At 50.6% G+C, this 26,426-nt stretch overlaps 1 protein-coding gene across 2 annotated transcripts in view; it reads left to right on the forward strand.

Annotated features, from left to right (window-relative positions):
• Window positions 1-6,177: 6,177 nt before the first annotated feature.
• UXS1 (UDP-glucuronate decarboxylase 1) overlaps window positions 6,178-26,426 on the forward strand; it is an 87,936-nt gene continuing 67,687 nt past the window's right edge. For both annotated transcript variants that reach the window (XM_058667446.1, XM_058667447.1), the window contains exon 1: window positions 6,178-6,350. In XM_058667446.1, the coding sequence (XP_058523429.1) occupies window positions 6,257-6,350 (94 nt within the window). In that variant the 5' untranslated portion in view covers window positions 6,178-6,256. The remainder of the gene's footprint in view (window positions 6,351-26,426) is intronic.

The following is a 26,426-nucleotide window of genomic DNA, read 5'->3' on the forward strand; positions in this document are numbered from 1 at the left end:
GGATGATACTCTGCTGGCTCTGTCTTCAGACCAGAGAGGGTATACCTAAGAAGCCGCTGAACTTGACTGGACAATAAGATGCTGGATGCCTACCTGTTCTTATACCTTGGAGTAGTGTGGGTTTTATAAGGTCTGACTTATTAGTAGCTGATATCAAACCTGATTAATTCACATTACCTTATCACATAGTGTCCTGCTCTCAGGAATTCGGGGGCTTTAGTCCACCTCCTTGTTGTTTTTATTTGAAATGCAAAAGTAACTATGGACCAGAAAAGCAAGCATGCTTGCTACCTGAGAAGAAACGGGGGGGGGGGGGGGTTGCTTAAAACTGGCTCCATCATTGGTAGTTCTTAGTCCTTAAAAATGCATTGTGAAATTCTTCAGCTGGAGAGGATTTGTAAACAGAATGAGGAAACCAAAAAGAGACACAGTCTCTCCATGCTAACCCTCCCTGCCACTACCACGCAGCACTGGCGCTGACACTGCACTTTCCCACTGCACTTGCATGCAAGAACCCCACCTAACTGCAAGCTCCACACAGGCTTAAACTGTGACTGACTGGCATGCATGTGAAACCTGACAACCCTAAAATCTGGCACAGCAGTCTCATTGCAATAAAACACCTTAGAGGAAAACTACCGATGTTTCCTGAGTAACACTTCAGGAGGACCTGCAGCCTGGTATCCAAAATTAGAGTCCTATGTCATTCATCTCCCTGCACTGGAATCTCTAGAATCATCCCAAACTTCCATGGCTTCCAAAATACTGTGGAAGTGATCATTCATATCCTTTTTGCAATGACTAGTTTTCTCTGTTTTGTCCACTCCCACTCTCGCTGCAACTCGTATGGCAGGCTCTGTTCCTGTCTGTCACTGGCACCCACTGCCAGAACCCTTCCTGCACAGCGGGAGTGGGTGCCCATGAGGGACAAAGGACATCTGACGTTTTCAGGCAGCAAACTTAGGTCTCATCCTGATCAGGCTGCAGATCACTGTAAAGAGCATCAGCCAAATCCTTTTACCGGACGGAGCCAGATTTGCTTACAAAGACACTTTCATAAGTAAGTTGGGGAGAGGAATTCAAGGCCATTAATAGAGGGAGTTACTGAGGCAACAGCATTGCATAGAAATAAGCAGTAATTCTAGGATTGGGTGGGATGGGAAGTGGTTGAAGGGATGAGGAGAGAAAAGGAAGGGGTGGTGGTGTGTGCGTGTGTGTGTGTGTACATACACAAAAATGCCTCAAAGATGGAAAAACAGAATTTAAAACGAGTACATTTTGGAGAACTAAAAATTTTGTTTTAATTCATGCATGTTTTTTTCATAATGCAGTTTCCATATATCATGAAAAAGAAAAGTCACCTGGATTTTTCTGTACCAAAATAAACTTGCACCCATAATTCTGTTTTTTCATGAAGTTCTGGTAGTAGAATTATTTTGTGTGTGTGCAGGGGGGGGATGGAAGCCACAGACATTATTCCCAGTGATGAGCTAGTCTAAGATTCACAACCAATACTGCTCTCCATGTTCCCTGGAACACAACATTTCATCAGACAGTGGCAGTCAGGTTTCTCATCTTTGAAGTGAGTTCAGCTAAGCAGGGAAGGGAGCCAGGCTGATCCAAGCATCAGTACACACGACATGGAGACATCAGTGAGAACTCCTGTTGACACTCAGATGGTCGCCTCTAGGAATATTCATTAACATGCTTACATGCATGGGTTACAGCGCACACATATATTTGTATGTTCTGTCAGGTAGTAAGGCCTAGAACAGTGATACCCCAGTCATGTCAGGACATCTAGTTTCATATTGAGGTTACCAATGCTGTTTCCCAACAAAAAGAACCATGAATCCTCAGAGAAATGTGATTCTATGACTGTGCTAAGAAATACACAAGATAAGCTTGGTGTGTCTTGCAGTGTAAGAAAGCAAGGGAATACAAACAGCAAAGGGGGCAAAATAGGAGTGGCATTTAGCCAAATGTTATGCCACCAGTACCTGGCTTCAATTCCTGCTTCTAGCTTCTGTTTCCAGTTTCCAGTTAATGCTAATCCTGGGAGGTAGATAATGACTGAATTAATTGGACTCTTGCTACCAACATGGGAGACCTGGATTATGTTTCTGACTCCCAGCTCCAGCCCAACCCAGCCCCAGTCACTGTAGGCATTCAGGGAGTCAGCCAAACAGTGGGTGCTCTTTCTCTCTCTACCAGTCTGTCTTTCTTAAGATAAACAAAACACTGGTTAAGGAAAATAGAAAAGATTACCACACAAAGATGGGTGGATGCTAACATGTAACATAGTTCCTCCTCCCTCACAGAGGGCAGATCACACCTCACCCACCCACCCATCGGGATGTGTTGTGTCTAGCTAGCTTCTTTCTAAAGAGCGCTGTAAGAGAAAGGGTGGCAAGAACAACATTCTAGGGTAGAAATCTGATCAACACTCCTTCAGCTGGCATTGACCTAATCAAGGTCAACAGCAATGTGAACTCTTGACACAAAATGATAGAAACCCATACGGATGCAAGATGCTCACCATAGGAAATATGAGATCTCGCAACATCCTCTCAAGTTTTCCCTAGAACTTAAAACAATTTTTTTCATGATATAGTTCCATAGGCTCAGGGATTTCCCTTGTTGCCCTTCCCACCAATATGTAAAGCTGTTCTTTCAAAAAAGTCATAAGAAAGTAACTTGGGGGTCGGAGGTTGTGGCTAGAGGTAAATCTGTTACCTCCCACAGCAGCATCTCATATGGGTGTGGGTTCTTGTCCCAGCTGTTCCATTTCTGATCCAACTCCATGCTAGTGTCCCGGGAACACTAACAGAAGATGGCCCAACATTTTGGGACCCGCCTCCCTATCCACGGGGGAAACTGGGAAGAAGCTCCTGGCCCTAAGCTTTGGCCTGGCCTATTCCCGGCCACTGTTGTCAACTGGGGAATGAGCCAGCAGGTGGAAGATCTCTCCTTCTCTCTGTAAGTCTTGACTTTCAAGCACATAAATACATCTTTAAAACAAAATGACTCAAGAACAGGCATATTAAAATTGTAATTTCAATTAATTTGTACTGTGCTGTTAAGCCAGTTTGCAGTCACCTTCTTCCTGGGATGATGAGGTAGGAATTAAAGCCATAGGAAAGCACAGCCTACTTCCCATATCTCCTTCTCCTGAGAAGGCATGGAATAACACCCTTTAGAGAGGGACTCTGCTCTAGGTTGTGTGGCCTCTTAGAATCAGGAAGACCCTGTGACCCTGTACTTCACGTCAGGCATTTCCGGAATAGCACAGCCAACCAAGCCCTCTTTCTCCCTCTTTCCTTCTCTCCCACCATCTCACTGAAAAGCTGAAAGAAGCTGATAGAAACAAAGACCCTGATTCATAGCCAACGCTCATTTCTACTGTCAATGTAAATACTCCCACAGGAAGAACTGGGGATGGCCAGTTCTTGTGAGCCTATGCCAGCTGGACAGGCCATGACAAGCCCCACTCCACAGCTTAAAAGCATATCTCTGTGAAATTCCATAGGCATTCATGCAACTGCAGTGTGCACTCACCACACGCTCCTGTGAATGGCAGCTGTTCCTGCCCAAGGCTCTGCTCACCTATGGAAAGCTGTCCTCAACAGGGGCAAGGTGTGGCTTGAGACCTGTGAGCCTCCCACTCACAGCTCCATGACGGTAAGCATGGACACTCGCCAGATGTGCACAGATGCAGTTCTCTGCAACACAAACACCAAGGAACAGAATAGACGTTCTTAAAAAAAAAAAAAAAAAACTAAGCATAAAACCACCAACTAATCCAGCAATTCCATGTCTAGGTATGCACTCTGAAAAATCAAAAGCAGGGTATCAGACAGCTGTTGGTACAACACTCAAGCTCATAACACAATGTTCACAACAGCTAAGAAGTGGAATCAACCCAACGGTGCACCGATAGAAAAATGGTGCAGGGAAATGTGGACGTACCTACAATGGACTACTACCTGGCCTGAAAAACCAGAAGGAAGTCTTACCATTTCTGAGATGGGATCTGAAAACGTTGAACTCACAGAAGTAGACAGCAGACGGACACTGAGGGGAGGGGAGGGAATAGCAGAGGCACTGACCAAGAGGTGCCAACTTTCACTTGTGAGGAAGTCCAAGGGACTCCTGCACACCACAGGGATTAGGGCTAATAACAAGGAAAACATGCAAGATTTCAAATGCTATCACCATAAAAAAAATAACAAGTATGTGAGCCCATGGGGGCATGCAAATCAGATATTCCACAGTGTATCCAGAAAACATTGTGCTGCCCATCACAAATACACACAGCTCTCAGTGTCCATTTAAAAATGAATACATTTTAGAAAGATTTAAAGGAAGGGGAGAGAGAAGCGCAGTAACAGCTACCCTCCCCCGAGCGCTGTCAGAAGAATTCAATGAGACACTGTGAGAACCGGCTTCACTTCACAGCCCGGGCACATGGTAGGAATTTCATAAATATATTAGTTTTACTCTCCTCCTCCGGCTTTTAACATTCTAGGAGAGGAGCCATATAAAAATTGCCCGAAGTGTCAGGAACACTGCCTTGTCACCAGTAATTGCTCAAAAATATTGTTAATAGACCCACTGGAAAAGCGAGGGATTGTCAGCGAGGGTGAGATCGAGGCTTCTGGGCAGGCAGGGACCGGCTGGAAAGAAAGAAAGTAGGCCAGGGATCCCCAAGCATTCGAGAAGTGTTCAGAGACCTCCACCATCTCCTTTTACCCAAGCCTGCTTAACTCCACCAGCTGCATGCTGTGCTTGTCAACTCCCCAGTTCTACCAACAGCTGGGCTGGACAGCAGGGTCTTGGGCCCCCAACTGCCTTCCGTGTAGCCATCATGGCCGCAGCTCCACAGTGGCTGCAGGGGCTAATGACATTCCTACAGATGTATTCCAATGAGGCCAAGTTGGCACCAGTGGCTGGCAGCAGGAAAAAAGGGATGTGAAAAGTTGGATTGAAGGAGTTCTGCACAGACATGACTAGCATCCCATCACCATCAGCTCCAAAACACGTACAACCTGAAAGCCTCAAATTTGCCTGGAGGTTTCACATCTGATTGTGGCTAGAGGGTAGGTGTTTACCAAATGTTTTCTACCATCTCTGCTCCTCATGGTTAACCTAAAACAAATCATGGATTCACAGAATGAGAGGTACTCCTCTTTTCAAAACCAACAAGCAAAGATGGATCTTATTCAAATCTAAAATGCCAGCAGTAAGGGACAGGGAGGGTCTGTTCTGAGCTGCTCCACTCCAGGGGGAATGGCCTTCCTGGGAACCCAGGAACTCCACGGAAGGTGTACCACTCACCCTGGGTTTCTGCTGGGAAGGAGGGCCCTTCTGCAGCTGGCCAGCATGGCCAACAGCGTGGCTCTGCCCTTGGTGGAACCCCGGAGTCACCACATTTGAAGGCTGTAACAAACTTTGATGTATCGCTGCTTATCCGTAGTTTGTTTTTTTTTCTTGGAAGTTTCCAACAAAGAACGGTATTGGATTGCTGAGTTGGGCAAAAGTCCTGTGCATTTCTTTTCCCACCGCACGGCCTCTCGGGGGTCTGTGCAGGTGGCCCTGTCTGTCCCTGTCCAGAGGTCCTGCCCTCTGTGGATCCCTGCACATCCCAGACACGTTAACATGGGAACAAACTGGCCGCTGAGCTGCGTTCAGGTGGAAACGGGACACCCAAGGGGAGGCGTCCCAGGCACGGCCCGTCCGTTTCTGGCTTAGTTTACATTTATATACCCAGCGTTCCTTCACTATCTTAAAAAAATAATAAATACAAAACTCCTTCCATTTGGAAAGAGGGCAGGGAAGGCCGAGCTCCGGGATTTGCCGTCTTCGCGGCCGTTGAATGAGCGCCAGAAGCCAAGCAAACAGAGCAGCAGTCAACTGGGCCGTTCAAAGAGTTTCAAAGACGCGGCCAAATACAGCATAAATAAGGGTTTCCTTTTACGGCCACACCCCGGCGCCCCCCACGTGCAGGACCGGGCCAGGGAGCACCCCAGGGCGAGACAAACACACCCGACCGCGCCTGCGCCGGGCCGGCCCGCCCCTCCCCACTGCGCCTGCGCGGCCGGCGGGCGGGGCGGCGGCGGTGGGGTGGCCCCGGGGGCGTGGCCGCGCCTGCGCAGCGCGGCCGCCGGCAGGAAGCGGAGCGCTCGGGGGGCGGGGCTGCGCCGGGCCGCCGCGGCGCATTGTGCAGCAGGGCCGCGGACCGGCGCGGCTCCCGGGCATGGTGAGCAAGGCGCTGCTGCGCCTCGTGTCAGCCGTCAACCGCAGGAGGATGAAGCTGCTGCTGGCCGTCGCCCTGCTCGCCTACGTCGCCTGTGAGTGTGGCGGGCCGCGCGCGGCCCCATTCATTCCCGGGCTGGGAGAGGAGGGGAGGTCCCGCCGCCCCCGGGGCGCGCGCGCGGGGAGCGGGTACCCCGTCCGCCCGCCTGGCGCGCTGGGCGGCCTTGGCCCCGGGCGCGCTGACCACCGGCGTCCTTTGCCGGCCGGCTGGGTCGCAGGCCCCGGGCGCGCTGCCCACCGGCGTCCCCGGCCGACCGCTGTCCACGTCGCCCCGGTAGCCGGCGGTTCCGGAGGGTGGCCGCGCCGGGAACACCCCTCGGGACACCCGCGGCCGCGCGCGCCGCTCGGCTGGATCAAAATACCGTTGGCAGAGTCCCCGCTTCGACTGCTCGCTCGCTCGCTCCTCAGGAGAATTGCTCAGGCTGGCACTGTCGTGGTTGCCCAGCTTGCACTCCAGGTGTCCCCGGAGCCCGGGCGGGGCGCGCGCAGCCGGGGCACTGGGCCACTTTGCAGGCACGTGCTGGACCCTCTGCTTCTTAAGGGATGCAGAAACCCGTTTTTTTTTTAAAGGGATATTTCTTCTATAGGCATGTATTTGAATCGCCTCTGTTAGTTACTTTTCCGAAATCAGACTGGAGCTATCTCCCAGTCCAACCTGCACAGTGGCTGATTGGGGTGAGCGTGGGGGGTGGAGGGGACGGATACTTCATGTAATTCCAGATGTGTGTGTGTGTGTGTGTGTGTGTGGACCGGGAAGGTGACTTCAGCTGAGCTCTAGTTAGGCCAGTGTGAGGACAGCCGTCCTGTGTGTGCTGTAGCCCTGCTGTCCAGGGAGGTGGAGCTGGGCTGCTGCTGCTGCTGCTGCTGCTGCTGCTTGTTTCAGGCCTGGGATGGGCGTGAGATGTGAGCAGATTTGCTAGGGAAAAGGCGCTCTGCAGAAGTGTTTGCCATTAGACGTGAACGAGAAAGCGGAGAAAAGTTGAACGATTCTAAGAAGGGCAGTGATGATACCATAGTTTGTTGTGTGTTGAAATCGGGCGCGCGGAGGCATGGCTAGTGAATTATCCTGACCCTGGGAAATACCTTTTTTCCGATTTGGAGATGCGCAAATGAAGGCTGAGAGCGACTAGGAAGTCCCTAGATGGTGACTTGGATGGAAGGGTAAGCTCAGCGGGGCTTCCGAGCTGGAGCTGGGATCCAGGTTCAGGAACAGCGGGTTCACTGTTGAATTGGTGGTGGAGAATTCCAAAGAGTTAGTGACCAGGGAATCACAGGGCCAGTTTCTCACTAGCTTTTCATTCACAGAGCTTACTGAGTCCTCAGGGTCCCCTGTTGTTGAAGCTTGTTGGCTCCAGCCGGCTAGACCCTCAGTCTAGCATGGAGGCTCTCAGATTTAACAGGGTGTTTCGGAAGCCCCTGAAGGTGATTGAGTGGGTCTAGGGTGTGGCCCGAGAGTGCGGGTTTCTAATAGGTTCTCCTGTGGTGTTCTGGCTGTGGTCTCTGCTGCCCCACTTTGAAAAACTCTCCCAGAAGGGGAGGTGGGTGGGATTGGATCCATTGCAAGTGGCGTGAATGTGTGCCGGGACCAAACCCCATGCACTTAGGGACCTGCTGTCTCCACTTAGGGCTCAAAGCATGGGACCCCATATCCTTGAGTCTTTCTCATTCCACTGCTTAGAACTTTCCCGAAGTCTTTGTCCCCCACTGTGGCCCAGCATCTGCCTTCTGGTTGCGCTAAGACTGTTGGGCACTGCCCTCGAATTCTCTTCCGCGCGTATGCTTTTGGCAGCCATGAGGTTCCCGGTCCTTCAGCTCAGGGTTGTGTCTGTGTGCTTCAGCCCTCGTAGCAGTCAGAGCAGTGTCACCGGCCGGTCACTGCTCACACCAACCTGTGGGTTTTTTATATATATATATGCGTTTTTTTATTATTATCTTTTAGTATGCATTTAGTTTAAGAATTAGATCATGTTTGTGGCGTTTACAAAAACCGCTGCAGGGTTTCTTAGGGCATGACAAGCCCTGCCATGCCATCCCTCTCCCCCAGCAGAAGTGCCTCACTTCTGGCTCATTATTTTGATATTTATCTCTGTTCCGCTGAATCACAGCTTCCTGACTTTTCAGTTGGAGCTGTTATGTACGCAGTGACTCTGTTCTTTGGAGCAGGATTGTTTATTCTCTTCCTTTCTCGAAGATGTGGTGTGATTTTGAGAAGATCAACACTTAGTGTTTCTGTATGTGACTGTGTAGACGCTGTTCGTGGTGAACCCTGTTGTACATTGTTTTTGTTTGTTTGTCTTGTTTGCTTTGCTGTCTACGCACTGTAGCTAATCCAACTCCATATGCTTGGCCAGTTGTCCTTGCTTTGCCCTGAGATGTTCCTGAGTGACAGCTTGTTACTCACGTGCACCTGCTGCAAGGATCCCAGAGCTTCCCCCAGCTCTGTGTGCCCAGGAGTGGATACTAGCTTTGGCCCTGCCTGTCCCCTGGAGCGGAGCCTTCCCCCAGCTCTGTGTGCCCAGGAGTGGCCCCCAGCTCTGCCTGTCACCCGGCGCTGCTAGCCACAAGCGCTCATGTGTCCTGACCGTGTGGTTGTCGCATTTCACTCCCTGGTTTGGGTCAGACTGGAGAAGAGTTGTATGTGACTTTTCGGTCACATTTGCTAGATCATAATGTGGAATTCAAGAGAAAGGATTCCTTCAAAGTTTTAAGTGTTGTTCCAACCCTTGCTGGCTTCTCATGTTGCGAAGGACTTTCAAGCCAGTCGTTTTCTTGCTGGAAAGTTGTTGGGTCTCCTTTATGGCCCTAGCAGTCATTGTTCCCTCTCTAGACCCAATGTGACGCTCCTGGCTCTGACTGGGATGGTCCTCCTCGCCGCTTGGCTGGCGGCTGGGTGCAGCCCTGCACCTGGTAGTCCCAATGTGACGCTCCTGGATCTGACTGGGATGGCCCTCCTTGCCGCTTGGCTGGCGGCTGGGTGCAGCCTTGCACTGTGGCCTGCCCGGGAATCAGCATAAATGCTGTCCTTTGCATCTGAACCTTACATTCAGCAGTGAGTGTTAAGTTGCTGTTCGAGCTTTCTTCCCTTCTGGATAAATAACTTGCAGCGTTCAAGATGATGGTGCTTAGTGTCCTAGCCCTGCCTCCCACTAACCCAAAGCCCTTGGAATATACTTGGAGGATCAATTTGTGACGCCTAAGTGGGTTTCCGTTTAGCTGGCTGCTGTGGCTGAATGGGACCGCCTGGCTGCTACAGCTCCAGAGCTCACAAAGCCTTGGTACGAGGCCTTGGCCTGCTTTCTCCAGTTGCTGGGGGTCCTGGAGCCCTGGACATCCAGCATCTGTGACTGTTCATTTCTTTTTTTTTTTTTTTAAAGATTTATTATTGGGAAGGCGGGTATACAGAGAGGAGGAGAGACAGAGAGGAAGATCTTCCGTCCGATGTTTCACTCCCCAAGTGAGCTGCAACGGGCTGGTGTGTGCCGATCCAAAGCCGGGAACCAGGAACCTCTTCCGGGTCTCCCACGCGGGTGCAGGGTCCCAAAGCTTTTGGGCCGTCCTCCACTGCTTTCCCAGGCCACAAGCAGGGAGCTGGATGGGAAGTGGAGCTGCCAGGATTAGAACTGGTGCCCATATGGGATCCCGGGGCATTCAAGGTGAGGACTTTAGCCGCTAGGCCACGCCGCTGGGCCCCGTGACTGTTCATTTCTGACAGTTTCCAGTTGTTCTTGGTCATTTTGTAGTATTGCTTGGAAAAGTACTTTATTTCACTATCTTTCTGATCTGTCAGTATTTTAAAGTGTAGCCTTACTTTTCAGAATCTTCTTTGTATTTATACTCTGCTCATGATTTTATACGTTTTGTCCCATCATTTTTTATTTCTATGAGTTCTATACTGAATTAGTAAAAACCTAGAATATGGTTTCTGTTTCATGCTTGTCGCACCAACTGCTTCATTCTCCAAATGCTGATGGTGACCCAGTCCAAGTCTCTTACGGACTTGCAGACTCAGCTGCTGGGATTGGGACTTGAACTCAGGTCGTCTGAAATGACATGCAGCAGTGCTAACCATGAAGCCAAATGCCAGCCTGGGTTGGGTCCTCTGTCTCTTTAAAGATGTATTTATTTTTATTGAGAAGGGGGGGACAGAGGGTCTTCCATGTGCTGTTTCACTCCATCGGGCTCTCCCACGTGGTCTCAATGGCCAGAGCTGAGCTAATCTGAAGACAGGAGCCTCTCCTGGGTCTCATGTTGGTGCAGGGTCCCAAGGCTTCCGGCCATCCTCCTGTGGTTTTTTTCAGGCCACAAGCAGGGAGCTGGATCCAAAGTAGAGCAGCTGGGACATGCAGTGGCACCCATGTGGGATGCTGGCTCTTGTGGGCTGAGGATTGGCCAGTTGGCTCATTCTGCTGCCGTGGTTATGTTCTCTTAACGATAGTTCTCTGTGTTCAGTTTTTTCCTCCTCCAGATGCCTTTCCTTTTACAGTTTGAGGCTAAGCTCCAGTTGATTACCTGGGAGTGTTACCGAGTGGGGAACTCGGGAGCTGATGGCTAGTGTCCGTTGAGCATGCCCTTGCTGTTCCTTGCTGGAAGCTTCCCGCCTTGCTGCCTTATTGGTTCTGTCATGCGGGCTCATGGTGGCCCCTTGGAGAGGGAACCAGCAGGTGATAGACCCTCTGTTTCTCCTGCTGTGTCCTGGAGCTGCGTCAAGAGAGAGCTGCAGGCTAAGTGACAACCCCCACTGTTGCAGCTGGACCGGGCTGCTCCAGGTCACGGATGGACTCACTGGACTTCGTGGCAACAGAAACTGGAGCCAGAAGCTGTCCTGTTGCCCAGACATTTCTGGAAGTCAGGCTTATGCCTTCACTTGTTGCAGATACACCAGTTCTTTTTATTCATTTATCTTTGTGAAGATCTGTTTATTCCTTTGACAGAGGGGAGAGCAGTGTTGAGGGCGGGGAGGCTCTTCCATCTACTGGTTGACTCTTCGGATGCCTGCAAGAGCTGGGCTAGGCTGCAGATGAGGAACCAAGCACTCCATCCTGATCTCCCGTGAGAGTGGCATTGGCCCAAGTTCTTTTCTTATGTTTTAATTTTAGATAGTGTTTACAGCATTCATCAGGGTGAGAAGGATTGGGGGTTAGGGAAAAGTGGATGTGATCATTGTTTCCAACGTTTCTATTTCTTGTTGTTTCTGGGGGGGGGGGAGAGAGGAGATAAGGAGAAAAGCCATACCCAGCCTCCCAAACCCAGTACCCAGGGATGGGAAACAGCCACCCAGTATTAACCCTGGGTCCTGATGTGGAGTCTGCTCGAGGGTTCTTCCCAGGTTGTTTCGGTAGTTCTGCAATGCTGTCACATTTACCAATCCAAAAATGAGGGAGCCCTTCCAGTGTCCGTTGGCTGACACAGTTGACTTCAGAGTCTCCATTTGATGGGTCTGAGTTCTTAAGCCATCATCTTCTGCCTTGCTGGACATGTTAATAGGAGTGCTAGCTCATGAGAAGAGCTGGGACTTCTGCTGACACTAGGCCGTGCGATGCTGGTGTTGTAAGTGGAGGTTTAACTTACCCTGCCCCAGTGCGAGGTCCCGCTGTCCCAGCTAGCTGTTCCCATAGCCTGTTTTTTTTGAAGATATGCTTGTTTTTATTTGAACATTAGATATACAAAGAGAAGAGAGGTCAGTCTTCAATCTGTGTTTACTCCCCAGGTGGCCATAGTAGCTGAAGCTGAGCCTATCCAAAGCTAGACACTTCTTCTGGATCTCCCATGTGGGCGAGGGGTGCCAGGACTTGAACCATTCTCCACTGCTTCCCCAGGCCCTAAGCAGAGCTGGATCGCTGGTGGGGCAGGCAGGACACAACAGGCGGCCGTGTAGGCGGCCAGCACTGCAGGGTGGAGGCTTGGCCTGTCTGTCCACCGCACCCACCGCTCCAGCAATGTTTTGTTGCTAATTCTTCCACCCCTTTACCCTGTCTATATAGATTTATTCTTTAAGCAGGAACAAAATAAAGAAAAATCAAGAAGGAGCAAAACATTCTGTGACACTTAGATAGGGTTTTGGGGTCTGTGTCTTCGCCTCAGCTCTTGCGCTCTGCACCCACAGTGTGTGGCAGTATCCTTGTGCCTCTTGCTGTGTGCTGGGTTTTGATGCAGTGACATTGGAACTGGGGCACCTTCCTTTCCTGTTGCCCTTACTCCACTGAGGAGACGTAAAGCCCGAACACCGTCTAAATAACCTGTCTCTGTGCTCCAGCTGTGCTTTTATGGTGATACCGCAAACTTCTCTGAAACGGGACTTTCAGTAGAGTACAGTTTTGACCTTAATCAACAGCCACATTGATTTTGAGGCAGCTTGGCCGCCCTCAAAAATTCACTCAGGGAGCATTTCCTGGTCTGCTGCCGTGGAGCCTGCACAGCGGGTTAGACATCATGGTGACGCCGGCAGACTGCAGGCAGCAGGGTGCTGTGGAGAGACCCGTGTCTGGGCCTTTTCAAGATGCGTGTGTGCTGCTGCTGCAGCCCTGCTTCCTGGACTCCCCCATCCCGCTGCAGCCCAGCGAGCCCCGAAACGCACTCTGGAACCCTCTGAGGACTGCCCCTTCCAGCAGGGACTGGACACACAACCCGGAAACGGTTTTTAAACTTTAACATTTAAAAATTTCCGTGCCTCTTTTCTGTCATGTCTGTTCAGAGAATAGTTCAGCAGCACCCAAACACTTTACCTGCATAAACTAGTCCCTTTTCTTCTTTGTTCTTTGTCTCACTCTATTAATAAAAATTTTATATTCACTTTTTGTTTGAGCTATTTACAAATTTCAGGCTTAATTGCCACTTCACCCTTAAATACTTTTACACAGATCTTTTAAAAATACAGGCTTTCTCCTATGTAATCTCATTACCATATTACACCCTAACAGTGAACATCACTAGTATTATATAAGATATAGTCCACATTTAAACTTCTCCCACTTGTACCTTTCATGTCTCTTCTGGGTTTTTTGTTTTATCTTGTTTAACCTAGGATTCAGTCAGGATGTATAATATATGTAATAATTTGGTTATTTTGTCTGTAAGTCTCTTAAGCTATAATAGGCAGATTTTTTTCGTCTATTTTTGCTTTGCCTTTTTGTTTAAATTTTCATTTTACATTTTTTTTTTTTAATTAGAAAGATAGGTTTGCAGAGAGAAGGAGAGACAGGGAAGGATCTTCCATCACTGACTGGTTCACTCCCTAAATGGCCGTGATGGCTGGAACTGAACCCATCTGAAGCCAGGAGCCTCTTCCCATCTGCTGTGTGGGTACAGGGTCCCAAGGCCGTAAGCAGGGAGCTGGGTGGGAAATGGAGCAGCCAGGACACGAACCAGCATCCATATGGAATGCTGGAGCTTGCAGATAGAGGATTAGCCAGTTGAGTCATTGCATCAGCCTTCACTGCTTTCTTAAAGAAATTGAAAGAAAAGAAGAAAGAAAGAAAAAAAAAGAGAAAGACAAAAAGCTCAGAGCAGTTCTAATTAAAACTTCCAGCATTCTAGATTTGTATGATTGTTTTCTTAAAATTGCATTCAGGTAAACTTTAGCTTTATTTATTTTTTTTGAGAGACCAGTAGAGAGAAAGAGACAGAAAAAGAGAGAACCTTCCATCAGCTGGAGAGACAGAAGAGCAGGGCAGAGAAGAGAAAAAAGTTGGAGAGAGAGAGAAGAAAAGATCACCATTCATCAGTGGCTTCACTCCCCGGTGGACCACAGCAGGACGGGGCAGGACCAACGCCACGAGCCTGGAACTCGGCGGTGGTCTACACGGTAGTAGTGGCAGAAATGTTTAGGCCACTTTCTGCTGCCTTCTCTGGTGCTTAAACAGGAATCTGGATCAGAAAAGGGGTAGCTAGAACCGAAACAGACACCCTAGTGTAGATGCTAGCCTTATAAAAACTGGCGTCTGCCGTACTGCAGTGCTGGCCCTAAACTATATAATGTCTGTAAGTGGTCGTTACGTCAGGGCATGTGTAACGTCAAGTGGTACCACTGTTGATGGTGCCAAGTGTGAGGTGCCACTGTTGACAGTGCCCTGGAGAGGGTGGCCTCCAGTGGCTTCATTTCGTAAGGTGCGTCTTCCCTGTGTAGTCCGTTGCCTGGCTCTTTTTTTTTTTTTTTTTAAGATTTATTCATTTTTATTGGAAAGCCAGATATACAGAGAGGAGGAGAGACAGAGAGGAAGATCTTCTGTCCGAATATTCACTCCCCAAGCGAGCCGCAACGGCCGGTGCTGCGCTGATCCGAAGCCGGGAACCAGGAGCCTCTTCCAGGTCTCCCACGTGGGTGCAGGATCCCAAAGCTTTGGGCCGTCCTCCACTGCTTTCCCAGGCCACAAGCAGGGAGCTGGATGGGAAGTGGAGCTGCCGGGATTAGAACCGGCGCCCATATGGGATCCCGGGGCGTTCAAGGCGAGGACTTTAGCCACTAGGCCATGCTGCCTGGCCCTGTTGCCTGGCTCTTGATGACCGTGTAAATGTCCTGCTTCCAGGCCATTTAGCATCCACTGACCGTCCTTCTTAGATCAGTTTTTATATTGGGGATTGCAAGTGGTAGCTTTCTCATTTTTAAAATCCTTGTACCTTTTGTTTCTGAACAGCTTCTTCTGAGAACTTTCCCTCCGTTTTTCTTCTCAGTCTCTGTATTACTTTCCTATCGTTGCTGGGATATGCTGCTACCCCCAAACTTGGGGGCTGTAGAACAGAAGTTTCTGCTGTCAAAGCTCTGCAGGCCACACTAGGCTGGAGAGCCTAGTTGCCTGTGCAGGTACCTTTGCGGCTGTCGGCCGTCTTGGCTGTCTGCCTCGCTTCAACCTCTTTCACCCTCACCAGGCTTCACCTTCCATCTACCAGATTTCTCCTGTTTCTTTTGTTAAAAAAATATATTGTATTTAGTTATTTATTTGAGGGATAGAGAAAAAAGACCAAGGGAGAGCCCCCATCTGCTGATTCAGTCCAAATCGCTGCGGGAACCAGGACAGGGCTGGAGCTGCAGCCCAGCCCTGGGCATTCAGTCCACGTGTCCCGTGGGGGGGAAGGAGCCAGTCGCCAATGCCTCCCTGGGGCTGCACCAAGAGGGGAGCCTGGGGTGCTGGGGCTTGGGGCGTGGGCATCGTCCCCACCCTTAGCCACTGCCTGTTATCACTGGACTTAAAGTAGAGCTGGATAATCCAGGATGATCTTTAGTCTCAAAGTTTTACTCACATCTGTAAGGACCGTTTGCTCATGTCACATTCACAAGTCCTGGGAATTGGGGTGAGGACTTAGTTGGGAGGCACCAGTCGTCTAACTGCAATTTGATGTGTTTGGGTGTTTTTGTTTGTTTGGTCTTTTAAGTCACTGTGGCCTTCATGAACTATTTCAGCCTTCAAGCGATTCTCTGATCTCTAGATGCTACGGGGTTCATTTTTCTTTTTCTGCTCCAAATCGGACTTTACCTGTTTCCTCAGGGAGCCCTGGTTACTAACTTTTAACAGAGATTTATTCAGAACTGAAGGTTCTGAGTGCTAGATGTGTCCATTGTGAGTGGCAGATGAGTTTATTTTGGGGGGCTTCTCACATGTCCTTGCCGGCTGTGAGTTCCTGCAGGTCCCTCTTCCCGCCTGGCTCTCCATCTTGTCCCCCAGCCCGCTGTCCCATGGAGCCCGCCCTCTCGTTCCTTGAACCGTCAGGAGAGCCTCATCCTCAGCGTCCGTGTTGTACATGTTTGTTCCTCTCATAAAAAGCGTAGTTTCTGAACCGTCTTCTTGGTTACCCTGCTGACAGCCAGCTGCAGAAAATGCAGGATTTCTTGGTGGTTTTTCCTCAGACTGTATCACGTGAGGGTGTACAGAGTGTTTTGTTGGAGAGTTGCTTGAAATAATTCCCCCCCCCGAAAACTAGGTTCATTTTTGAAGGTCTGTTTGTTTAAGACTGTAAATTACGTCAAAAGTCAGAACACCCCCGAAGTTACACTTGGGTGTCTCCTGCAGTCTCTGGCGCCCCCGCCCCCCATTCTTTCTTGGCTTACTGCCCTGCTTGGTGTGTGATCCTGAGCCCACCTGCCTGAGTCTGTTTCTGTGCACACACTGAATGCTGCCCAAAGGGCGTGTAATGCACACGCTGTTTCTCCTTGTTCCCCCTCGGTATTTCTGGAGGAGCCGCACATAGTTTTATCGTGCTGCCATCTCTATGGGCGTGTGGCACTGCTGTGGGTGTGTGCTGCAGCACCCTGAGGAAAGGCCATTGGTGTTTCTTCAACCGTCTTGCTGTCAGAAATCCCGTCGTGGTGCCGTGCAGGCTGCCAGCAGCCAGGGACGGAGCCCGGTGAGTGCCCAGGCTGCCGGCAGCCAGGGACGGAGCCCGGTGATGCTCAGGCTGCCGGCAGCCAGGGACGGAGCCCAGTGAGTGCCCAGGCTGCCGGCAGCCAGGGACGGAGCCCGGCGATGAGCAAGCTGCCAGCAGCCAGGGACGGAGCCCGGTGAATGCCCAGGCTGCCGGCAGCCAGGGACGGAGCCCGGTGAATGCCCAGGCTGCCAGCAGCCAGGGACGGAGCCCGGTGAGTGCCCAGGCTGCCGGCAGCCAGGGACGGAGCCCGGTGATGAGCAAGCTGCCAGCAGCCAGGGACTGAGCCCAGTGAGTGCCCAGGCTGCCGGCAGCCAGGGACGGAGCCCTGTGAATGCCCAGGCTGCCGGCAGCCAGGGACGGAGCCCGGTGAATGCCCAGGCTGCCAGCAGCCAGGGACGGAGCCCGGTGAGTGCCCAGGCTGCCGGCAGCCAGGGACGGAGCCCGGTGATGTGCAGGCTGCCAGCAGCCAGGGACGGAGCCCGGTGAATGCCCAGGCTGCCGGCAGCCAGGGACGGAGCCCGGTGAATGCCCAGGCTGCCGGCAGCCAGGAACGGAGCCCGGTGAGTGCGCAGGCTGCCGGCAGCCAGGGACGGAGCCCGGTGATGTGCAGGCTGCCAGCAGCCAGGGACGGAGCCCAGTGAGTGCGCAGGCTGCCGGCAGCCAGGGACGGAGCCCGGTGATGTGCAGGCTGCCAGCAGCCAGGGACGGAGCCTGAGAGCTGCTGTCTCCTCTCCCCCGGCCACTCCCCAGCACCTCATTGACACATGCTTGTGTTTTACACATGGAAAATGGTGTCTCCTTGTCATGTTCGTTTGCTCCTGGATTATGTGTAGGTGTGAAACTCAGACAGCAGATGGGATTGGGCACTTTCAGGAGACAGGGCATCTTTTCAAATGTGGAAGGCCTATTCATTTATCTTTCTGGTGCAGTCTGTTCGTTTTTATGTTGGGGTTTTCACCTTTTCTACTCATTTTTAAAAAGATTTATTTTTTTTTTAATTGGAAAGGTAGATGTACAGAGAGGAGAGACAGACAGGAAGATCTTCTGTCCAATGGTTCACTACCCAAGCAGCTGCAAAGGCCGGAGCTGCACCGTTCTGAAGCCAAGTCTTCCGGGTCTCCCATATGGGTACAGGGTCCCAAGGCTTTGGACCATCCTTGACTGCTTTCCAAGGCCACAAGCAGGGAGCTGGATGGGAAGCAGGGCTGCCAAGATTAGAAGGGCACCCCAATAGGATCCCGACACATTCAAGGTGAGGACTTTAGCCGCTATGCTATTGCACTAGACCCTCTTCTACTCATTTTTAAGGACTTCTTTATATATGTTTATATATTGGGTGACAGCTGTCTTTTGGGATTAAATTGCAGGTGTGTCCTTGAACCTGGGTGATACAGCACAAACATACATTGGCTCTGTGCCCCTGGTTTCTGTTGCAGGTCTCCTGAAACCCCTGTTGATTTCCTGAGTGTCCCCTGCTTGTCCTAGGAGATCCCCTTTGACACACTGGAGGTTAGCCTGGATGCAGGATGGACTGGCCAAGGGGAATGACCAAAGGTTAGGGGCTTAGAGCGTCCTAACTTGCAGGAAAGGGGTGGCTTCCAGAGCGCAGGCTCTGTAAAGACTTGAGTGAAGTGCTGGGAGGGTGCTGGCCCTCCCCGTGCCTCATCCTGTACCTCTCTTCCTTTGGGCTGTTTGTAAGTTGACACTGTGACGAGCTGGCATTGGTGAGTGAACTACACTGCCTTCTGTCTTCTGTCCTGACGGAATACCGCACCTGGCACCTTCGATTGAGAGCCAGTTGATCAAGGGAACAGGAGGCCTGCGACTCACAGGTGACACCTGAGGAGGACTGGGGACAGCCTCTGGGGTCTCTGCGAACCCCGGCTGCACAGGGTCAGAATGAACTCAAGATCTTGGACATACAGCCGCTGTCAGGGGAGTGGAGACCTGGCTCCTGGTGTAGGACAAACCTACCTGTAAGGTGTTAGAAGTGTCCTGTGGGTAGAAGCTGCACTTAGGACCTGGAAGTCTTGCTTTTCATCCTTTTTCTCTTTGCCTGCATAGTTCTGAAGTGCTGAGCCCCATGAGAGGAGTGGGCTGTGGGGCTTTCCAGGAGCAAGCATGCCCCCAGGGCCCAGGGCGTTGAGTCAGCCAGTGGTAGATGGACAGATCTGGAAGACAGCAGCAGCCCTTCGGTCCACAAAGGTACAACCGGGAAAGCTTGCACCACGTGAATTTGATTCAGTTAGCTGAGTAAACGGGGAGTGAGCATTCAGGCTACAGAGAGCTAAGTGTACAGAATCCAATTTCATTTGAGTCAGCTTCTGTAGCCTGGTAGTTGTGCTTTGCTCTCTCCTGTGGCCCCCGGTCTGGGTAAATACACTCACTGGTAGATTTCATAAGGTACTGATCTATAGGTCGGTACCATGGTCCAACACCTGTGTGTTGAAATCCTTATCTCCCAGGTGGGGGTCTCTGGGGCGTGTTTTAGGCCTAGGGTTAGTGTCTGTATGAAAGAGACCCCAGAGACCTACTGGGTCCCTTTGGCCACTTGAGGGTGCCATGTGTGAAGTGGGAATCGGGGCCTCAGCCAACACTGCGTCTGCCACACCTTGATGGAGCCTGTGGGAAATTAATTCCTACTGTGTGTAAGTTCCGCGGGCTGTGTGACTTTGTCCAAGCAGCCGGAACAGTGCAGGACGCCTGAGACGTCAAGAGCAAGGGTGTGCTGATGTCCAAGGACTTCCATGTGTAAGAGGCTGCTTACCAGGTTCTCTGGGTGCCGAACCATGGCCGCATCCTGACAGGCAGGGAAACGTGGGAGGGGCTGGCCCTGTGCACGGCAGGCTCAGACTTCAGGGCTTCCATCCCAGACAGGCAGGTTCAAGTCTCCCGATGCTCCACTTGCAGTCCACTTCCCTGCTTATGGCCTGGGAAAGCAGCAGGGGCTGGCTCAGGTTCTTGAGTCCCTGCACCAATGTGGGAGACTTGGAAGAGGTTCCTGGTTTCACATCTGCTTAGCTCTGGCCATTTTGGCCATTTGGGAGTGAAACAGTGGGTGAACAATCTTTGTCTCTTTCTCTCTCTCTCTGCACCTTTTCTTCTTTCGGTAAATTTGCCTTTCAAATAAAAGTGAATAAATCTTTAGAAAACATTAGGAAAATGAGAGCAATGATTTGAGGCTGGTTCTGTCAAACTGTGGTTATGCCGGTCCTGATTCAACCCACTCAGGGACTTGGGGTAACTTTTACAAAAATAAGTCTTGCATTCTTTTACTTTCTGTAGGCAATAATATTTTCAATTTTTAAAAGTAACAATGGTAAATTGGAAGGGTTTCTTCAAAGAGATCACAGCCTCAGTGAATGAGCCACTTGGGGAAGAAGGTATCACAGGGTTCCAAGCAACTTTGGACAGCCAGGCCCATGGGACCCTCAGCAGAGATGCGCCCAGCCTTGTCATCCGAAAGGCAAGGAATAAACTCCAGGTTCATCCATCTGTTTCTTGCCACCTGCTGCACACTTATGTCCTTTTATTTATGTATTTATTTATTAAAATTTATTATTATTGGAAAGGCGGATATACAGAGAGGAGGAGAGACAGAGAGGAAGATCTTCCATCCGATGTTTCACTCCCCAAGTGAGCCGCAACGGGCCGGTGCTGTGCCGATCTGATGCCGGGAACCAGGAACCTCTTCCGGGTCTCCCACGCGGGTGCAGGGTCCCAAAGCTTTGGGCCGTCCTCCACTGCTTTCCCAGGCCACAAGAGGGAGCTGGATGGGAAGTGGAGCTGCCGGGATTAGAACCGGCGCCCATATGGGATCCAGGGGCGTTCAAGGTGAGGACTTTAGCCGCTAGACCACGCTGCTGGGCCCATATACTATGTCCTTTTAAGCACCTGCCTGAATGTGCCCTGTTGAGCCCTGCATCACCAGTTCCCATGCAGGCTTTTGAAGGCACCCGTGCACCCCAACTCCTTCTCTGTTGCTGTGCCCTCTCTTAAACACCCTATTTCACATGTCACTGTGGAAGAAAACCAGGGAGTAAAGTGGAAGAGAAATCGCAGTCCTCAAGCCTGTGCCTGCTGCCGAGGCTGCCTGTGCTAAACACGCAGGCGAGCTTCTCCAGTCCCTCATGCAGGCTGGCCCGTGTCACGTGGGCATTGTGTGTTTTCAATGATACGTCAAGTTTCTCTGCAGTGTTCTGTATAAAAACGCCATACCAAACACATTACAGGTGAACATCCCTCATCCAGGAATGCAGTGTTCTGCAACACGCAACACCGCGCACAAAATGATTAAAAATATTGTGGCAAGTTACCTTCATGCTGTATGTGTAAGCTTTTTATGAAGCACATGGGGTTTTCTACTGAGTCCTAAGGACCTGCTCCAAGATACCTTATTATGTATATGCAAATATTCCCAGACCTGAAAGTACCTGAAAGCTGGAACCTGTCAGGTCCCACACCTTGCAGGTAAGGGAACTCCTTGAAGCTCAGGAAATATTAACAAGAAGATTTCACCCGAGAGCGTAGGCTGACTTCTTTCTCCACTGCCTCTTACGCTCCTCCCTTTTTCCCATCTTGTTCTTGTCACGGCATGCCACCTGCTAGAAGGAATCAGTGTGACTTTACCTGCCAGGCTGTCTCCTAGCTCTCAGGGTCCGATTCCAGGGCATACCCTTTCTTGAGGAGCATGGTGAGAAGTCTGGCTTTACCTTTACTTCCTCACTGCTTTTGTTTTTCTTGGCTTCCTGGGCAGTGCGAAGTCCCAGAATAGCCCGATCAATGTTATGGTTGGCACTGCAGGAAGCCGGGGCAGGGGAGGGGGGGAGGCAGGGCCCGCAGCAGTCTCCAGAGGCCTGGCAACCCTGCCAGCTGCTGTGTGGGATCATGGGCTGTGCAGGGTTGCCCGCTTCTGCCTTGTGTGTCCAGCAAGAAGTGATGGGAGGAGAGCAGTGTGCCCATGGTGGGCATGTGAGACTGGGGGCACCACAAGGGTGCTGTGTTAGATTCCTTTGGTCCTGTGCTGGTGGGCGCGGGCAGGACGTGAAAACCTTTTCGCTGCCGAGGGTCATCTGGGTATTTATTTAACTTCCTCATCTAGAAGTATACTATTATACAAATTTTCTTTTACTTGAACTGTTTTTGTTTCCCAAATATAGACTTATTTCTAAATATTTTGCGCTCTTTGTAAATGAAATCTATTTCATTTTTAAATCATCTTATTGAAATACAGTATACATACCAAGAAATGCATGAAAGTACATGGTAAATGAGGTTTTTGCCCTCTCATTGTTCCTAACCAGTGGCCCAATTAGAAACAGCATTGTTAGTAACCTGAGACTCATTATTATTCCCCCAACCCATTTTCTTTGTTTGCTTGTTTGTTTGTTTAATGTGACAAACAGAGGCGGTGATAGGATCCAGAGAAGCAGTATTTTTGACTACCGAATGCTGTGTAGCATTTCCAGCCATACAGCATTGTCAGCCTGTCAGTTAGCGTGCCAATGGTTCACTGTAGTTTGAGTCTCACCTTGGGTCGCCCTGACAGGGGCCAGAACCAGATGGCCTCAGCGGCTCTCTACCTTTGACCTGGATGTTGCCCACCCTGGACCAGTGGCTCGCACTCCCTTGGCGCTCTTTTATTTGTAATGAATCCATTCTTCCCTTCAGAGAGAAAATTCGGAAGCTGCATTTGTTTGGTCCCTCAGGGTATATATACAAGGATGCTTGAAAAGTTCATTTTATGGTTTATTTTGCTGCCCCCCCCCAACCTTTGAAATACAAGCAGTTTTTTTTCATAAATTTCCATAAGCGGTTGGCAGTGCCCTTGCATATTAATGTGATTGTTAGATAAGCTGCTACTGCATCTGCTTCGGTAGACTGTATGAGTAAAGGTAATAACGTGGCAAGTGTTGCGTAGCATGCTAGACATCTGGTGTTGGTGAGGCCCACGGGGGAAAGGGACACCTACTTCCCTTCACTTAATGCTTGTCTCTCAGAATTGCGGTAGTTTCGCTTTGGGTAGCTCGCTTCCTTCCTGTCTCTGCTTATCATCTTCCCCATATTTGATGCCATCCCCTAACATTTCACATGAGGACATTTCTAAAGGTTCGTTGAAGACATTTCTGAAGGTCCAAGCACTGGACCTTGTGTGATGGGCAGGAGCTGGCCTGTTTACAGTGCACTGCTGTGAGTGGCGAAGGCAGAATGGTTTTGTCCCGTGAAGATTTGCAGCCAGAAAGCTTCCTGCTCGGGATCGGCCACCTGTTCGTAATCCCCGTCATGGGCAAGCATTGCTGCTAAGCTGATTGGGACGATTTGGGTGCTGAGGCACGTGGTGGTTAAGGGCTAGGTACAGTTTGCACAGCAAGGTGGTGGAGTCTTTCAGTTCATAATTTTAGCACTCAAATTCTATGGAAGCCAGCGGGAAGCTTCTTTCGGTTACCTCCCCATTCCCTCCCCAACAGGATGATTTGTCTCCCTCTCCAAGCCTTTTAAAATGTAAATTTTAAAATTTGTTCGTTTATTATCTGTAAGGTAGTTACAGAGACAGCAAGAGAGATGCTCCATCCGATGATTCATTCCTCAAATGACTGCTACAGCCAGCTCTGGGCTCAGCTGAAGTCGGAACCGGAAGCTCCAGCAGGGTCTCCCAGGCAGTTGGCAGGAGTGAGGGACTTGAGCCATCCTCGCTTGCCTTCTCAGTGCAGTGGCAGAGAACTGGACCGGAAGCGGGGCAGCTGAAGCTTGAACCAGCACTCCCGCATGGGATGTGGCATGCTGACCCCATCATGGTGTTATGCCTCAATTTTTCTCAAATTTGCTTTCTTTTTGGTCTGTTCGGAGCACATATTCCCATGCAGAAATTTACTTCATTCATGTGTAGTGGGCTTGTGTCATACTGTCCTCTTGCAGCTGAAAGAATGGGCTACTTGGTGAGGATTCTGGGCGGCTGGTTGGGGCGGGTGAGTTGCTTGGTGAGAAATTCCGAGGGAGTTGGGAGCATGGACTGCCTGGTGAGGATTCCAGGGGGTGGGGGAGGCTTCTGTTCCTTTCAACTGATGTTCCTTTTTTTTTTTTTTCAAGATTTATTTATTTTTTATTACAAAGTCAGATATACAGAGAGGAGAGACAGGAAGATCTTCCGTCTGATGATTCACTCCCAAAGTGACTGCAACGGTCAGTGCTGCGCTGATCCGAAGTCAGTAACCAGGAACCTCTTCCAGGTCTCCCATGAGGGTGCAGGGTCCCAAGGCTTTGGGCCGTCCTCGGCTGCTTTCCCAGGCCACAAGCTGGATGGGAAGTGGAGCTGCCGGGATTAGAACCGGCGCCCATATGGGATCCCGGTGAGGTCAAGGCGAGGACTTTAGCCGCTAGGCCACGGCACCCTCCGGACCCCCAACTGATATTCTAACACCTTGCTTGAATAAGATGAGACCCCTGAGGGACAAAACTTCATTTTTAGATCAGTGAGGCTTTACTGTAAAATACGTCTTCATGTCTTGGGGTCTCAACCAGTTTGTGTTCAAGTTCTTGTTGCAGTCTACATTCTGCTATCATTCTTTTTTTTTTTTTTTTAAGATTTATTTATTTTTATCGCTAAGTCAGATACACAGAGGAGGAGAGACAGAAAGGAAGATCTTCCATCCAATGGTTCACTCCCCAAGCGGCCGCAGTGGCTGGAGCTGAGCCAGTCCGAAGCCAGGAGCCAAAAGCTTCTTCCAGGTCTCCCATGCAGGTGCAGGGTCCCAAGGCTTTGGGCCGCCCTCTACTGCCTTGCTAGACCACAAACAGGAAGCTGGATGGGAAGCGGGGCTGCTTGAATTAGAACCTGTGACCATATGGGATCCCGGCGCATGCAAGGTGAGGACTTTAACCATTACACTATCGCTCCAGGCCCTGTTATCATTGTTAACCTCAGTTTTACCTTCAGAAATGGTTAGCACAGGGATTCAGTTCTTGTGGGGCTCCCTCCTCACAGATTCGATCCTCTAGTACCCCGTTGTCAGAGGGGGTGAGCCAACTGCCTGCTATACAGCTGAATGAGAAATAGGGGATGGCAGGATTAGAACTGGCACCCATATGGGATCCTGGTGCATGTAAGGTGAGGACTTTAGCCACTAGGCTATCATGCTGGGCCCTTAGGAGGCCTTTATGATTAGTGTTCAGTGTTGCATTGGGAGGACAACTGGACTGAGAACTGAGAGGTGATTGGAGGAGTGGTGAATACTGCTTTTTTACAAAGGGCCCTCAGGATTTGCTGGGATGCCTGGGGACATAGGGAACCCAGGGGTCAGCAGTCGTTGGGAGAGAGGACCTGGACTGTGGCCATGCATTAGAGCCAAGCCGGGGAATTACTGGGCGTGCTTGGTGGTGATAGGAAGACAGCATGATCCTGCCAGGTTTTGCATCAGAGAGTAAAGGTAAAGAGCCTTGCTTCTAGTTGTTTCCAAGCCCTCATGGGGGATTTTGCTGAGAGCTCCTTGCCATCAGGAGGCCCATCTGCGACCAACATCATTGATTTCATAGTTGGGCAGTGCACCTGTTGTGTAGAAGCTGGAAGGTATTCTTTGGGTTTGGAGGATTGGGAGTGCTCCCATTGTACTGCCTGCTTGCCGGGGGAACTGGAGGAGCAGCCGCACGGTGGCAAGGGGGACAGGTGCAAGGAATTCATTAAAGTGGATGCTGGAAGCCTTCACATGAAGTGTTATGAAAAGGGATTGTATAACTCACTGCTGCTACTTCACATTCACACACGTGGATGCTGTCGGGCTTACAAAGAGGGAATATTCTGGAAGAAAAATAATTGAAAACATGACGCATTGATAGTACATTGAATTTGCCCAACTGAATACTTAGCCTTGCCTGGAAGTGCAGCACTGTGGAGTGTGGTGGTTTCCCCCCTTCTCAGCCCGGAAGTGCAGCACTGTGGAGTGGGGTGGTTTCCCTCCTCCTGGCCTGAAAATGCAGCACTGTGGAGTGTGGTTTCCCTCTCAGCCCAGAAGTGCAGCTCTGTGGAGTGTGGTGGTTTCCCTCCTGACCCGGAAGTGCAGCTCTGTGGAGTGTGGTAGTTTCCCTCCTGACCCGGAAGTGCAGCACTGTGGAGTGGGGTGGTTTCCCTCCTGACCCGGAAGTGCAGCTCTGTGGAGTGGGGTGGTTTCCCTCCTGACCCGGAAGTGCAGCACTGTGGAGTGGGGTGGTTTCCCTGGTGACCCGGAAGCGCAGCACTGTGGAGTGGGGTGGTTTCCCTGGTGACCCGGAAGTGCAGCACTGTGGAGTGGGGTGGTTTCCCTCCTGACCCGGAAGTGCAGCTCTGTGGAGTGTGGTGGTTTCCCTGGTGACCCTGGCGTTGACTGTAGCCTTGGCTGCTGCTGCCGAACATCACTGCACCATCCCAAGCATGATTTCCATGAATTGCAGATCATTTTTACATTCTCATGGGTTGTAAGCAAACCATGGTCTGTTCATGACAGTCTTGACCTCTTCGTGCTTTTAATTTTCTCTTTTCTAATGAGCATAATACAATGGTGCGTATCTGTTTTTTGAAAGACTTACTTAATCATTTGAAAGTATTTCGGAGAGAGGAGAGATGGAGATCTTTCATCTTCCGATCTGCTCCCCAGGGGGTCTCAGCAGCCATGGCAGAGGCAGAACAATCAGAAGCTTCATTCAGTCTCCCACAGGGATAACAGGTCCAAGCACTGGGACCATCTTCCACTGCTTACTCCAGGCCGTTATGAGGGAGCCTGGTTGAA

This window comes from Ochotona princeps, chromosome 8, assembly GCF_030435755.1.
Source record: "Ochotona princeps isolate mOchPri1 chromosome 8, mOchPri1.hap1, whole genome shotgun sequence".
NCBI classification, from domain to species: Eukaryota; Metazoa; Chordata; class Mammalia; order Lagomorpha; family Ochotonidae; genus Ochotona; species Ochotona princeps.